Source organism: Carassius carassius, chromosome 12 (assembly GCF_963082965.1).
Source record: "Carassius carassius chromosome 12, fCarCar2.1, whole genome shotgun sequence".
Taxonomy (NCBI): domain Eukaryota; kingdom Metazoa; phylum Chordata; class Actinopteri; order Cypriniformes; family Cyprinidae; genus Carassius; species Carassius carassius.
Window position 1 is genome coordinate 10,294,929 of NC_081766.1, and position 16,257 is coordinate 10,311,185.

At 35.7% G+C, this 16,257-nt stretch overlaps 2 protein-coding genes across 4 annotated transcripts; one reads left to right on the forward strand and one right to left on the reverse strand.

The window, feature by feature from the left end:
- The first annotated feature begins 571 nt into the window (after positions 1-571).
- LOC132154754 (ELAV-like protein 1) lies at positions 572-6,600 on the forward strand. Of its 3 annotated transcripts, XM_059563419.1 has the most exons (8): positions 575-700; positions 2,003-2,061; positions 3,586-3,763; positions 4,154-4,257; positions 4,708-4,861; positions 4,945-5,170; positions 5,305-6,111; positions 6,164-6,600. In XM_059563419.1, the coding sequence occupies exons 2-7, from the start codon at positions 2,026-2,028 to the stop codon at positions 5,630-5,632; spliced, it is 1,026 nt and encodes a 341-aa protein (XP_059419402.1). In that variant the 5' UTR covers positions 575-700; positions 2,003-2,025; the 3' UTR covers positions 5,633-6,111; positions 6,164-6,600. The 3 variants fall into 3 exon arrangements, with proteins under 3 accessions (XP_059419403.1, XP_059419402.1, XP_059419404.1); XM_059563420.1 differs by lacking the exon at positions 2,003-2,061 and having other exon boundaries at positions 572-700; XM_059563421.1 differs by lacking the exons at positions 575-700; positions 2,003-2,061; positions 4,154-4,257 and having other exon boundaries at positions 3,623-3,763.
- A 1,340-nt stretch (positions 6,601-7,940) lies between these two features.
- Positions 7,941-15,774, reverse strand: LOC132154755 (excitatory amino acid transporter 5-like). The gene is made up of 12 exons (XM_059563422.1): positions 15,235-15,774; positions 14,690-14,940; positions 13,741-13,820; positions 13,119-13,334; positions 12,042-12,084; positions 11,744-11,954; positions 11,040-11,139; positions 9,995-10,228; positions 9,585-9,779; positions 8,969-9,103; positions 8,771-8,885; positions 7,941-8,606 (listed from the first exon to the last, which is right to left on the reverse strand). Exons 2-12 carry the CDS (start codon positions 14,930-14,932, stop codon positions 8,454-8,456), a joined length of 1,725 nt encoding a protein of 574 aa, XP_059419405.1. The 5' UTR covers positions 14,933-14,940; positions 15,235-15,774; the 3' UTR covers positions 7,941-8,453.
- Positions 15,775-16,257: the final 483 nt, after the last annotated feature.

Below are 16,257 nucleotides of genomic sequence, written 5' to 3' on the forward strand. Positions count from 1 at the left end.
TTGCAGTGCACATCATCATTATAATATCGCTAGTGGTTCTCTCTGTACTGGTGAGCTCTGTGATTTATATTATAATTAATTAATGCCCGGATCCTTTACAAGATATGTAATGTCATCCCTGACCTTTCTGTCTTCAGGTATATGGGATTATTGGCACAGCTAATGAGGCATCAGCCCTCACAAGAGTATCGAATCCTGGACCAAGAATAAAAAGCACTGATGGAATTAATTCTTGTGACTTTTCCCCTGCATGCTTGTACAATATATATATATATATATATATATATATATATATATATATATATATATATATATATATATATATATATATATATATATATATATATATATTATTGTTAATTGCTTTGATGATATCTGTTCAACCTATAGTCTATGGTTCAAACTACTAGTGTGTCTCTTCACAATACCTGTTCTTCTAGGGATATTTTATATGCACACACAGCAAGGACGCTTTTTACTTTGCAAAATAAAACTGATACAATTGAATAAAATGTCTGATTTTATTATTAGTGACTTGATGTGAATATGAGTGGATTTTGAAAGTGGGAGGGGTTAAGACTTCCGCTTCCTTTGCAGAGTTCCCTTGTTGTGGCGTGTGTCGGGAGAGCGAAGCGCCAAAAAAACACGTTTTGCTAAAGCTCCGCGTGTGTTCGTTTTATTGCAGAATCGGGAGAAGTTGGTGAGGCACCAGAAATACGTTTGATTTTTGTATATTGAACTGGCATTTAGTAACGTTTATAAGTGCATTCGGTGTTCGAGGCCTGGCTTTAATAGGGTTAGGCCCTTAGCGCAGCCTGCTCGAGTTTGAACTCCAGAGTTGCATGAGATTTAGAGAGCGAGTCATCGCGAAAATATGGAGACGGGGTGTTGGGAACGAGGCCCTATGTTGTATGCGGTTTTATTCTACCTATTTTTGAATCTATGATTCATTACCAGCATGCTGTGTAATGCCGCAAGGATGTTGTTGTGTAGCTAAGATACGAAACCGTAACAATGGCGAGGTAATCTAGACTAGCGTGACCGGAAGTGCGATGTCCTGCTGCGCGGTAACGTTAGTTCTACATTTCACCTCCTCACGACTAGGCAGAATTAACGTTAAAATGTATTTTAGTCATTTTTACTTTCATTACTTTATTTTCCAACAGACTACGAATACTTGAGTGGTGTAAGTTACTCAGTAGTATATTTTGATAAGGTTAATAAGTTCAACCGCCCTAATGTATGTTGAATGAATAACATTTATGAAACGTGGGAAATTATAGGGAACTGTCCTCTGAATGGTTGTTCTTCGACCTCTGTTATCAATTAGTTACATACAGTCTATGGTTGTAACAAATTGATATTTTAAAAGTCACTTGCAGTATGTCTAGTTAATAATTACAATTAATCGGCCATTTTGTGGTAAAATGTGTTTTTAATCATTATTACAAAGTTACTTGTGCTGGCGAAAATAGTTTAACATAATTAGGTTTATTTTAAATGACATGTTGATTTCGGTTTAACAATATCATTAACAGTGAAACTATTTAATTTTTGGGTGAACGGTCCTTTTAGGAATAGTGCAGTACAGGAAGGTTTGCTTTTAAACTCTTAGTATTTACACTGTAGTATCTTAATTCTTGATGTTATTTGTTTTTGTTTATGAAAACAAAACATAAAGGGGTTTATTCTAAAATAAAACCATTTACATTGTAATGTAACGAGTGTAGCGTGTATATAATATCAACACCGATTTTGTGAAGGCAGGACAGACTCAAAGTGAGGTGCTAAAAATACACGCTGAAACGCCACTCTTAATGGTTATTCTGTTATTTATTTTCCACAGGTTATATCAGAAGGTGGCTCATTTGATTGTTTTGCCCTTTCATTATTTTAGTGTATTTATTTTACTCTGAACCCCCAAACCAGCCCTTGCCTTCCCTCACATCCCTTTTTGTCAGCGTGTATTTTTATCACCTTATTTTGTTTTTGGTGTCTTCAGAGTCGGGATCTGTGACGCTCTTCATGGCAATCAGAAGGGGACACGTTAGATACTTAAAAGTGAGTAGAATTTGTGTCCATCAGGGACTGAATGTGGATTTTAAGCCATTTATTTATCGTTATACTGAATCTGTTAAACTGGAGTTAGTAGTGTTTCGTGCTTGTAGGCTGTTTTCGTTCATGTAGTGCTGTAGCCTGTGTGATAAGCAAGCAATACTTAAGGTGTAAATGCTCTCATTTGAGGTAGCCTTTTAACTAGATGCACTAGACATCTTATGAGGTGTTGCATAAATTCAGTTGAAGGTATTTGGCCTGGCAAAGTTTAACCATGTTTATAGGGACCAGCTCACGACTGAAGTAGTTAATAGAGAACCTGAATTTTCTTTGAGCGATTCAGGCCACTTTATCAAATCTTCCAGTGTTGGGTTGTAGGAGGGTCAGTAATAATGCTTGTTTGTTTCAGCCTTGAAGGTTGTCTGGTTACCCGTGTTGAATACATAAGACCTCTCTTCTAACATGAATAGGACACTGTCCGATATCAGAATAATCACACTCACCCATTTTCTTGCCTTGAGGAAGTGCAATTAGAAACTCAAGACCCCTTTTTTAATGTACACTAACTTATTTAATTTGGTTCAAATAAATTGGTCACGTGCAGTTTCAGCTAGACTCCACTGGAGGCGGTGTTGATTATAGCATGTAAAATAACAGCGGCCCAGTTTATATGTGTTTATCTGTCTTTTTGCTCATATTTGTTTTATTTTTTACTATCGTAGCCTGGTATTTATTCTTATCACTTAAGTTAATTTTTGTGATATATTGGACTTGCAAATTTAGGGAACATACTGGTTAAAAGCAGATTTTGTAAGTTATATATTAGTATGACGGAGGTAATATATGCTCTGAAAGGCAACTTTGTTCCTGGTTAAAGGTATTTAATTATGGTTGGTGTTACGGTTTCATTTTTTTTTTTTGTAGAGGCATGATGTTTTTGTTTATGTGTCATGTAGAGTTGGAATGTGATGTGTTTTATGTTATGTAAATTAATAAAAAATCTTGTTTGTATAATCACTGATGCATTTATAAGCACTACTCCCTTACAGATGCATTATTTGTACCCTAGAGAAAAATATAAAACATAATTCCCAAATTAGCCATACAACTTTTGTTTGTCTGATTTAAAAAAAAGAAAATAAATATATAATTATTATTATTTTTTATTGGGACATGGAAAAATGCAATAATATGTAGGCTAGCTTTTAAGTATTTTAATGTAATTTCCCACAAATGAATAGGAATGTTTTTAATTACATTTTCTTAAATTGCATGTTTTTCATTCTATTAATGGCTTACCAGCTATAGTAATTGAAAAGCAAGGTTTAGGCCTAGTTTTGAGTCCCTTTACACAAATGCATGCAAAAAACTGTCAGGTATCAATGGCAATCAACAGAGTTCTACTATTTACAGCTTTTTCCCAGGTTTTATGAATGCACAATGAGTTTGCATTAAATATTCCAATTAAATGTTGATTTCCTAAACTTTCATTGTGTATAACCGTCACAAACGTTTTTTTATTATTTCCAGGAGGCCTATGACATGTCGAACGGTTATGAAGATCACATGGCTGGTGAGCCTAAAGATTGCAAGACAAACCTCATCGTCAACTACTTGCCTCAGAGTATGAGCCAAGATGAGCTGCGGAGTCTGTTCGGCAGCATTGGGGAGGTGGAGTCTGCTAAACTTATTCGGGACAAAGTAGCAGGCAAGTATTTGAAATATTCTGAGAAATTATTTTTTGTCGTTGCTGCCTTAGGCATGCAGTATCTTTATTTGCAGGGTTTCCATATAGCGTGATGTTGCTTAAAACGTTTTTAAAAGATTTGCAACTTCAGATGCAGTGTTTCTTTACAATTGAATCATTTCAGTGTTAACACAAACAACTTATTTTTAGTTTCCTTTCTCAGGCCTTTCCCACATATGTGTAAGTAATTGTGGATTTATTTGTTTGGTAGCATTAATTTTCCCCCCCAGAAGTTTAACATTTGATATTAGGATGTTTTTTTCCTTTGTATTTGGAACGTTTCAACTTTTTTTTTGTTTTGTTTGTTTTATTGTTTTCCTTTTTTTCTTTTCTTTTCTTTTTTTTCTCTAGGCCACAGTTTAGGGTACGGATTTGTTAACTATCTTAACCCTAGTGATGCAGAAAGAGCAATCAGTACTCTCAATGGACTGAGACTACAGTCTAAAACTATCAAGGTAATGTGACAAAAGGTGCTCCTGTGTAAAGTTAAATGTGTCATTAATTAAGATCGCCAGTTTTGACAACAAGGCAGATTGAATTGCTCGGACCTGATGGCATCTTGGTTGTGGCCTTTTTATCAGGCTTTTCAATATTTATATCAATTTCAAGAGTTCTGTTTTATTGTCTGTTTGTTTAACAGGTCGATTTAATGCTTTTTGAAATTTTTCTATAAAATTTTATTTAATATTTATAAGGAAAAAACATGGTAAAAATACATTTTTCAACATATTGGGGTTGTTCCTTATTTGAAAAAAAAAGCAAAGTTTAAAAACTCAATTTGAAAAAAAAATGCAAAAGTTTGTTTCTTCTTACTTTTTTTTTACATTTAGATTTTTTTTAATGATTCCCCTCCAGGGGAGTTGTTTCTTCAATATCTGATGTTTTAACTTTGCTCTTCCTGGCAGGTGTCATATGCCAGGCCAAGCTCTGATACCATAAAGGATGCCAACCTTTACATAAGTGGGCTGCCGAAAACAATGATGCAGAAGGATGTAGAAGAAATGTTTGGAAGTTATGGCAGAATAATCAACTCCCATGTCCTGGTTGATCAAGCGTCAGGTTGGTAGAGAAGCATAAATGTGTCTGTCACACTTGGAATGTCCTAGTGTGCATTTAAGAGCTTACATATATCCTTATTGCAGGACTCTCTCGTGGTGTGGCTTTCATTCGGTTTGACAAGAGAGCAGAGGCAGAGGACGCAATTAAGGACTTGAATGGGCAGAAGCCTCCAGGAGCTGCAGAGCCAATCACTGTAAAGTTCGCTGCCAGTCCCAACCAAATGAAAAACTCACAATTTATTCCACCTACCTACCACACACCGCCTCGCCGCTTTGGGGGGCCCGTCCACCACCAGGCCCAGAGGTTCAGGTGAATGAAGTCAGACATCGCTTGCTTACCACATCGTTCCTAAATGGATCTCTCACCCAAAAATTACAAATCTTTTAGTCATTAAAACACTGTGTCAATCTGAGGAACTAAAAGTTGTGATTTCCTGTCCTCAGGTTCTCTCCAATGAGTGTGGACCACATGAGTGGCATGTCTGGAGTTAACATGGGGCCTGGGAACTCCTCGTCAGGCTGGTGTATTTTCGTTTACAACCTTGGCCAGGATGCAGATGAGGGAATTCTGTGGCATATGTTCGGGCCTTTCGGTGCCGTGACAAATGTGAAAGTGATCCGCGACTTCAGCACCAACAAGTGCAAAGGATTTGGGTTTGTTACCATGACAAACTATGAAGAAGCAGCCATGGCTATCGCTAATCTCAACGGCTACCACCTCGGGGATAAGATTTTACAAGTGTCATTCAAAACAAGCAAGTCACACAAGTAGAAAGTAGGGTTGCCAGGAAAATAAAGGAGAGGGATGTTGTCTGCGAAGCCAGAGAAATTGGCGCAGTTTTGAAAAAGAAAAAAAAAATTTTTTTAGTGTAATCATGACTTCGCAAATGTTTCTAAGTCTTGTTTAGACATCTCGTTTCTTTTAAGATTCAAGCTGTTGGATGCTTCAAATGCAAGTGTTTTAGGCATTCTAGTTTATCCCAATATTTGACAAATTTCGCTTTCGATACAGATTTGTGTCTCTGATGTTAGCCTGATATTGTTGCTATGTGCCATATGTGGTCAAACACCTCATTCAACAGATGCTGGATTTAAAACCCAGATTTGTCTTTTTGTCAGTATCTTCATCCTACATAATGTAGCACTTTTTGGTTTGGCAGGAATCTCATGATCCATCTCACAACAGTTCAATTGTTTATTAAAATCTGAGTTTTAAATGCGGCATGCTGAGTGCTTCATTGAGAAAAAGAGGTAACCGTAAAGAAAGCAGACGGTCTATAAATCGCCTGTGTTCAGGGAGGAGAAATCTTTAACTAAATTTTTTGCAAGGGGCCCTCTGAATAGACTGATAACTAAGGCATGAATGGACCAAAGACGTGAACGGAAGGTTTAGCTTCCCCCAGCAGAGGTGCAGGTTGCATATCCCTAAACGTATTCCAAAAGGATTCGGACAACTGAATACTAGGTACTGAGTATTTATGTAAAAATTTATTAACATTTGAGCATCAGCATCTTATGTTTATGGTTTGCATTTTCTTTAGTTTCTGTTTCTCTAGGCTAAAACATACTTTAAGTTTAGTTTGGTTATTTGAAAATGGATATCCAGTACTAATGCATATGCTTTTTAAGATTGCCTTGTGATATTTTTGTTTTCTTTTCTCTTTTGTGTTTCCTTTTTGAAATCTTTCATTTTGTTTCACATGGCATTTACGATCATTAAATTGTATATTGTTTTGCTCAGCTTTTGTTTCTTTATTTGATCTTTTAATTAGTTTTTTAATTTACCCATTTATAGGTGCAGTATAAGTCAACACAAGACTTTTATAGATGCAGTCTATAATAGAGTTTAGTCCACAAAGACCTCATGAGAAATATTTGACAACCACATTTCAATTTAAATGGGGTATTTTAAGGACTTTTAGTACTTGTATTTCAGCATTGGACCAAATCTTAAATGTACATCTTGGTTATCTGATGATGGCTGACTTTGATTTGGCCACTGGTGTGCTGTTTATTTAGCCTTCTTTAATGGTTCATATTCAACTTATTCCAGAGGTTTTCAGCTGTAGGTGAGCAGTGGTGAAGCTAGAAACAGGACAGCAGGCTCACTCATAGTCTCAGTTGTACAGTCATGCCCCTCAGCTTTGACTCCCCCTGAGGTCTCCCAAATACAAGCTTGTGAACCCCACATACATTCTCCTTTATCAAGATTTTTGATTATTTTCAGCACAGACCATTCTTATGCTCCCTCTGCTACAAGACTTAAGGTTGGTATTGTATGTGTGTGCAAATATTTATATTATTGATGACTGATAATTAATCCTAATAGTCTGTTTTTGTACTGTGGCTATTCTATCTCGTCAAATTGTAATAAGCAGAAGTTTACTATACTTAGATCAACCAGTGTCATTTGTTACTTCATGGTTCATGTGAAACTATTAGCAGCTTGTAAAGCCACTGTTGGTTACACGTTATTAATATGAAACACTTTTAACCTTGGCATTCTCTTTTTGTGTGTGTGTGTGCACGTTTTGGCATATGTGCAGTATAGTAATTATGGCAAACTTGTCTCTGTCCATCTTTTTTGATATTCTGATTAAGATATGTCTTATGTTTTAAGAGTCAACAGAAGTTGTGAGATATATCAAGTAGAATTTACTGGATGATGGTTTGTTTTAAGCCTAAATTGATGTAGGAAATACTCATTGAATGGTGGAATGGATTTATTTAGCCTGTGCATGGTTTTTTGTGTTGATATTGATGAGTGGCTTTACTTTAATGAATTACTTTTGGACTCTACAGTGAACATCTGTTATGAGCTACTGTCTAACATGTAGTTGTGAAATAAAACATAGGACATTGCAAATTTGGAAATTTGTGTTTGTTAGTGAACTGAGATATCAATATGGGGTAACATTTTTAAGCTAGTTTCTGCATTTTTGGTTTGCGATTAGAGGTGGTTTTTGGTGATCTATGATTTATAGGTGTATCTTTTGAGTTTAAAGTATAAACCAATAACCAGTTGTTCTTGTTCTTTTACAGTATTAATAATAAAACAATGTTACATTTTTCATTTTTTATTAAGAAAATAAACAAATTGTAATTACAGTGTGCAACGACTTCATCCCAGATGAATTGAACAGAGGGATTCTGAACTATGAACATAATTAAGATCTCTGTTCTTAGTCATTACAAATCATATTTTGTCTTCACCATACACTTTATGATAGGGCAACTGATGATCCATATCTGGAGCCCCAGTCGACTTACTAGTTGCATAATGTTTACATATCAGGACGTGGTTTTATTATTGTGATATTATTATGGTCATTAACTATTGCATTTAAGGCAATTCTAGAAGATGAACATTTAAAAATGTTTTATATAATTTACAAAACCTCCCCATTTTAAGGTGTCAAAAGCACCCAAATGTCCTAGTTCAAGTTCACCAAAGGCGACACTTTAGGTTACAGTAACATCTGTGATTTAAAAAAGACAGAATGGCACAAATGTGGAACGAAGGGGAGAAAAAGGGGGAAGGTTTTTGTGAAGTCAAGGCAACTTCTGCTCCTTCTTGCTATCGTCTGTCAAAGTTAGACTTGGCAGAGGTTATAACAGGTAGTCGGCCTCTCGATCACCTGATCGCCGACAACCTCTAAGATGTAGTCCCTGTTTGCCAGAAGTGGAACCTCAGATGTGGGAAAACTCTGCACGCTTTGGTTTCCAAAAGATATCACAGTATCTCGCTGCAAGACAAAATACAGTGATAATGCAGCTGTCAAATATGGCTGGTTTGATCTAATATGGCCTATTGTTGTTACTGCAACAGGCCACTACTGCACACTATACATGCTTATTTCCTAGTTAGGAATATAGATATGTAAATGAGTACATGGTGGATATATCTTACTCTCTCTGAGTTTGAGGATGGGGTGTCTTTCTGGAAGTCCTTTCTGCACACATGAGCCATGATTCCTGCGGCTAATGCATCTCCAAGCACATTGATCATAGTTCGAAATCGGTCCCTGATGAAAAATGATACATGAGATTGATTTTCATTGAGTTACTTGTGGTGTATATGCTGTTGTATTTAAGTATGTGTACTTACAGGATCCAGTCGATGGCTACAATAAGTGAGATGTCATCTGGAGGCAAACCCACTGAGGTAAGAACGATAACCATGGTAACAAGACCAGCCTGAGGGATTCCAGCTGCTCCGATACTTGCCGCTGTAGCTGTGATGCTGAGAACAGATCGTCAAAGTCAACATGCAGCTTCATTGGGGCTTGGAAACGAAATGATTCTTTGATGAATGGAGAGTTTAAAAGAGCATTTTATTAAATAGAAATCTTTTGTAACATCATAAATGTCTTTATCACTTTTGATCAATTTAATGTGTCTAATATGCAAATAAAAGTATTTATTTGTAATATATTAGAATGTTTTCTGAAGGATCGTGTGACACTGAAGACTGGAGAAATTACTGCTGAAAATTCAGCTTTGCCATCACAAGGAAAAAATACCTTTTAATATATATTAAAATAGATAACAGTTATTTTAAATTGCAATTATTTATATAATAATATTCACAATATTACTATCTTACTGTTTTTTTAATCAAATAGATTCAGTCGTGTTTAAGCATAAGAGACTTCTTTTCTTTAATTTTTCACAACTTTTGTGCAGTAATGTATATTTTTCTGAATGTAACTGAAATACTTTACCTAATAGTAACTAGTTGTCCAAAGTCAAGCTCGTACTCATTGACCTGGGCAATGAAGATGGCTGCCACTGCTTCATATAGTGCTGTGCCGTCCATATTGATAGTAGCACCCACAGGAAGTACAAATCGAGCGATTTTCCGATCCACGTGACAGTTCTCCAGTAAGCACTTCATTGTAATGGGCAGAGTAGCTGAACTGGAAAGAGAGGGATTATTTAAATACACTACTAAAAGTTGCTTATTTTTACATTGTATAATTTGTAATGTTAAGATTCATAATCCCTTGGAACACCACAAGAAAAACACTTCAATTTAATGTGATTTAATGGAACTATACCCTGAAATAGTTCATGGATTAACATTTGTTTCTGTTGCATCGAGCTGAAAGGCTGTTCAAACCAGCTTCCTTACCTGGATGAAGTTGCCAAAGCGATAACCAGAGCCTGGAGGAGGCCACGGATATAGTTAAAGGGGTTCTTCCTAGTGAACACGAAGAAGAACAGTGGCAGCAAAATCACACCATGGACGAACAGTCCCGCCAGAACAGTAATGAAGTACATCCCCAGCTTCTCTGCAAGGACCGCCGGATCATGCATGTCCAGGATCTTCCCAGCAACCAGAAATACGATTCCAAATGGGAAGTACCTGTACAAAGAGACTGGAGTGTTAAACAAAATATATTTATCATTTGCTTATTGTAAGTGCATGCACTTGACTGAGTTTGAAATGCATTACTGACTGACTAAATCAACTTCTCGGTTGGCCTGACTCTTTTACACCAGAACACCTTTCCACTGCCAACCTTATTTAGTAGAATGAGGAGGCTTTGAGAACCTATTAAACTAGTACACTCATGTATTTTAGTTTGTATTAAAGAGACAGCTGGCTCTTCATTTGTTCTGGACTGGGATTCTGCTTTATTTGTCAAGACAGATTAACAAGTTTGCATGACAAAACGTGATGACTTTTTTTGTAGTTATGTAGTATGTCTAATAGTGAACATTTGTGAACATGGACCACAAAACCAGTCTTAAGTCGCTGGGGTATATTTGTAGCAATAGCCAAAAATACATTGTTCAGGTCAAAATATTAGATTTTTCTTTTATGCCAAAAAATCATTAGGATATGAAGTAAAGATCATGTTCCATGAAGATATTTTGTCAATTTCCTACTGTTAATATATTAAAACTTAATTTTTGATTCGTAATATGCATTTCTAAGAACTTCATTTGGACAACTGTAAAGAAGATTTTCCTTAGTATTTTTTTCTCCCTCAGATTCCAGATTTTCAAATAGTTATACCTCAGCCAAATATTGCCCTATCCTAACAAACCATACATCAATGGAAAGCTTATTTATTCAGATTGATTGAGATTCAGGGTCACATTTGTGTCATAGCTGAAATTACAAATATCTAGTCAGGGCATTTTGAGTGAAGTGATCCACTTCTACTCACCACATAGCAGCATTGATGATCTTCATGACACATTCATTGATGCAAAGACACACATTTACTAGGGGTAAACCTCTGGATCCCATTCTACCAAGCAGAAGACCTGGGGAGTCAAAAAAAAGAAAAAGCCAACCTGGGGTCAGTAAGATTTTTATTTTAATTTTTTTAACTAGTACTTTTATTTAGCAAGGACTAAAGAACAAAATTTAGCTTTTCCATCACAGGAATAAATGACATTTCAAAATATAATAAAATGGAAAACAGCTGTTTTAAACCAATAATATTTACTTTAAAAAAAAATATATATATATATATATAATATATATAACAGATTATATATATTTTTTATCAAATACACACTCCCTTGTTGGGCATAAGAAACTTATTTACAAATGCAAATCTAAACTGTTTAATTGTACAACGAATATTTACTTCCCTGCTGAAAAAAATAAAATAAATCAGCACTGATGGTCTCCATTGTATGTTGTTCAGTATTTTGGATGCTAGTCCCCAACATGGGATGCTGGTATACTAGTGTTCCCATTAGGCTTTTTAAGTAGTTTAACCAGCTATAAACAGCTAGTTTGATTGGTGAACTCCCTGACCACAACACCAAATCAACAGTTACCAGCATAATCTGGTCTATATAAGCTGATTTTTTCACCAGGGTTATAGTGTTATACAAGACAGTTGTCTACTATACACACCCATAGTGGCAGAGAAAATGACAATTCCTAGCACGTTCATCCCATTGCTTTTCCCTGGTACAATCTTGTAGTGGATTTCAGGAGAAGGAGTGAGTTCAAGAAACACTGGGTGACCCATCTTGGGGTTTTCATAGTCTGGCATGATGTACACAAAGTTGGCTTGTGATGATTTTTCACTATTTTTAAAATTGGGCACAAGCTCTGTTTTATACTGAAACAGAAGAGCACAGATGGACATGGATTAGATACAAAACACTGTAGACGATTAATTCCTCAGTTCTTCATGTGTTTCTCTCACCTGCTGAAATGTGGCTTCAATCAGATTGGATGGAATCATGTTCCTGTTGGAAAAGCACAAAAACCTGTCATACATAAGGCCACAGATTTTAATATAGCATATGAAGTATAGTGTGTACTATTAGCCAGCAAATGCCAAAAATTGCACATTGTTTGTTTTAGAATCACTTGATTTGAGTATTGTCCAAGACTGCTAAAAAAAAAAAAAAAAAAAAAGCTGGTATGACTTCGAGGACAAAGGCTATCAGCCAATGCATTATTTATAAAGTAGCAATTCTACTTGCGTGTCCCTGACTACAATCCAATTAAATTTGGTCCAGAGCTTAGGAGCATCTTTCGCACTTGTGAAAAGCCATGTCATTCTCATCCGCTTGGGTGGCTCTCTAAATATACCTAATTCCAACCTTCTGGCCAGTGACAGGATGAAGCAAAAGGGAAGCTTAAGCCTCGAAAAGCTTGACTTCAGCTTGTAATCGGTTATGTAAGTTCAAAGCGTTACTAAGACGGAGCAATAAAACTGAAATGAATTGCCTACAGGTTGTTTATAGTCTAAGTGAAACAGAATATTCAATGAGAAATAATGCAGAGCAGATATTGATTCTATCCATGGGGAACTGATTGGACTTTGTAAAGTGAACGTTTATGTACCAGAATGTTAATGCTAGTTTTCTGAAACTATGTCTAAACTGTTGTTTGTCTAGTGGTTAACACTATTTTCACCATATTTCTGCCTAAGTGAGGTGGAAAAGGAAGACAATGAGCAAGTAGTTGAAGCAAATGAGCAAAGAGTTGAAAACATGGTTGAAGTGTTAAAATAACCGATACATCTGACAGAAAATGTTGAAACTGTAGTTTAAGGTTTATCTAGCTAATGTGTATTTGCATTTGCAGAGCAGTGAAACAAAATGCCACCTATATACTAATAAGCTGATTGGCTGTTTTAACTGAATGGTGGGACTTCATTCCTACAGCTGTTATATCCTATTCATATTTCTACACGTGTCTTCTCTGTCTCCTCTTTATTATACTGTTTCTGCCAAAAACTGAGAGGTAGATTTTGTTAATATTGTAAAGTTACCTGATCAAATCTAGCAGGGCATCGGCAGATGTCATCACTGGCCCTCCTGAGGCTTTATGCCCCTCTTTTTCAGTGCCGGTTCCGGGATGAATAATCAGTACCAGAACAATCCCCACGATTACAGCAATGAAGGTAGTCCACAGGTAATATGTGATGGTGAGAAGGCCCAAGCGTCCACTGGCCTTGGTGTCCATAGCAGACAAGCCAGACATTAAACTGTAAGGAAAGTGTTGGCATTTCAATCATTATTATAAATATCACATAAAATATCTTACATATATCTACTTTCCCTATATGCAGACATTTTTCTTTTTAAATTTAATAGGGGGTGACTGCAACTCATCTCCATTATTTGTTTCAAGTAACTATTATCTATTGTTTTTTTTTCTAATACATTTTAGACTCTATATTCATTTTGTAACATTGAGCTATCCCACTATTAATTGAAAAAGATTTAAAACTTCAGAAATGAAGCATTTATCATTATGGAACTTTTTTTTTCTGATGAAAGATATTTTATTAGGTTTTTTAAAATGTCAACAACAACAACAAAAAAATTCTCAGTGATTCTCAGTTTGGTCTCAGTGAAGAAACAAAAAGCAGTCATATGGTGTGTGGTTACCTGGATGTGATGAGGGGAAGTATCAACATTTTTAGCATTCTCATTAGAAGTTCTCCAGGAAAAGAAAAGTAGATCTTTGCCTGAGGGAAAAGAGAAAGCATGGCTTTTTAGTGACATTGCTAATAAATTTTTTTTATGTCAGCTGTCTTTACTAATGCCTGTTTCTCCTTAGTTGGCCTTGAAAGCTATTTGGAGTTTATTTATGGGTAACAAAAGCCAGATGTTACATAATCAAAAAGCAGTACTAAGAGCTAGTTTTGAGAAAATATGCCACATAGGCTGGAAAATATATGTGTATATGTGATATAAGGCTTCAAGAGCAAAGGTCATCAAAAACATCTTAAATTTATAGGAGAGTTCTTGCTTCTAAAAAAGCAAAGTGCTATTGACAGCACATGATTAGATCCCTCACTTTTTTTTAATTCTTGACTATTGGTTTTGTAAAGTTTTCTTTATTGTCCATTCAGCAACTGCACTTCTGGTTATGAATTTATGATGTACTTTACATATTTGACGTTAACAGTTCTTATGGTACTCTTGAGTATGTTGTGAAGAAATGGATATAACTTTGCACATACAAAGTAATAAGTGAGTTTAATCATATTAGACATTTGTAGCTATAGTTTGTCCTGGTGCAGTGCTTTGTGCCATAGATTTGTACTGTAAGTGCATTACTGTAAACTCAGCTTTTTCATTATTTAGTGATGAGTCTAAATTATTGTCTGTGCAAATCTACATGCCAATAGAGTTTGACTTGTTTTGAATCCGGATCATTCCTTTATTAAATTTCTATAATGACTGTATAATGTTAAGTTGCTAGTGCATTTATTTTTATAAGCCACACATAATTTAAAATTTAAATAGCAACCTTTTAACCTGTATAAAAAAATACAAATATAAATTGTCCCAAAAAATCTATTTAAAACAACATCTCTATATTCCACATTACCTGTGTTGACAAGTTCAAGCTTCTTAACGTGAATCCCACCACACAACCAGACATCACTGCTAACACTGATAAGGTGAGCAAGCCATTCCTTCTGCAGTAGTCCTTTGCCCATTCACGAAACTTCGGAGATACTGAGTTCTTGATAAGGTTCTTGAAATATTTCACCATATTTCTCAAGGGGTTTACAGGAGAGGAATGGCACTGGGAAGATGCCGGCCTTGAGCTGCTCCGGTTCTCATCCATGCTAAGATCTGTGTGGGCAGGAACAGTTGTGAGAGCCTTTCTGTGTAAACCTTTTCTAACAACAGATTAAGCAATCAAGTATAGATCCAAACCACTGCCTTCACGACAGTGCAGTCAGAGGCGATTACAAGGAATAAGGGTATTAAAAGAACCTAGTCAGAGTCTGGAGGCCATTGACTGTGGAAAGATAAAGTGGTGAAGCACAAATACGAGGCCAAGGTCATTGTGGGGTCAGTTTCAAAACAATATGAGTTTAAAATAAATCATGGTTTACCGTAAAGAAATATTATAAAAATGCTTACATTGCAGGAATGATGAAAGTATGACATGGCTATATGGGGAACAATGAAGGAGGCCAGGAATATGACAGGCCAGTCTCAAATCCACATAAGCAGCTGAACATCTGGAACTTATGCACTAACCAGACCACAGCTCCAATTAGTTTTAGAGTTTAAAATTATATTAAACATAAATCAAAACATAGTTTTATGCAACCAATTTCAGGTGTATGTAATCCATTTTAAAAAGAGTTAGTAGTATATTACCTTCTCAAAACTAAAGAATCTCATAAAAAATGTATTTCTGCATGAGATGACAGTTCATGTCATTTTAATAAAGAAAGTTCTAAAGAGAGTTCTAAAGAGAGTTCTAAACTCTAAACAGGGGCTTGATAGGAAGAAAACATTAAAGCTCAGACTAATGAAATACTCTTCTAGATTTAAAAACAAACAAAAAATAACAAAATAAAATAATACTTAAACCACACATGGTAAAGTAGCAGGTCAGAAGAGTGAGTTAAATGCATCAAAATAATGACAATTTGTCCTTTTCTTACAGCACTTCTAAGTCACATGGAAAAAGGATGTTCTTTAGTTTTCACAGCTTTTTATGGCTGTACTACTTTTACTCTGAACACATGGGGTGGAGGCTATTCAGAGATAAAGGACATGCCCCTTATTAGTTTGAACGTCATGCCTTAATGGGATTTCTGCCGCTGCACTCTACAGGCATTTCCGACATCGGCGTGTACAGCGGGTATTGATTTAATTACCAGACAGTGTTGGAAGATCTCCAGTCCATGAAATGAAGGTTTATTTGATTTCTTAATTTGTATTAATTTAAAAGGCTTTATGCAAATTAATTCATGACTCAACACTCATGACCTCAACACTGTGCACTACAGTGTTACAAACTATCAGCTGATCATTTTAAGTAAAGGAACAAATGTGTCCTAAGACAACATAAGACACAAGAAAAGAAAGACCTGCATGAGTGAGCAGCTGCATGTTAGAGTTTGTTTCGCCACAAAACAAGACAAGACAAAA

Coding starts and splice junctions, on each gene's coding strand:
- LOC132154754 (XM_059563419.1), top strand. CDS start 2,026: ATGGCAATCAGAAGGGGACACGTTAGATACTTAAAA. Junction 3,764..4,153: donor TATTCGGGACAAAGTAGCAG/GCAAGTATTTGA, acceptor TTTTTTCTCTAG/GCCACAGTTTAGGGTACGGA. Junction 5,171..5,304: donor CACCAGGCCCAGAGGTTCAG/GTGAATGAAGTC, acceptor TCCTGTCCTCAG/GTTCTCTCCAATGAGTGTGG.
- LOC132154755 (XM_059563422.1), bottom strand. CDS start 14,932: ATGGATGAGAACCGGAGCAGCTCAAGGCCGGCATCTTCCCAGTGCCAT. Junction 11,955..12,041: donor TTGAAGCCACATTTCAGCAG/GTGAGAGAAACA, acceptor CTTCTGTTTCAG/TATAAAACAGAGCTTGTGCC. Junction 9,104..9,584: donor GGACAACTAGTTACTATTAG/GTAAAGTATTTC, acceptor ATCTGTTCTCAG/CATCACAGCTACAGCGGCAA.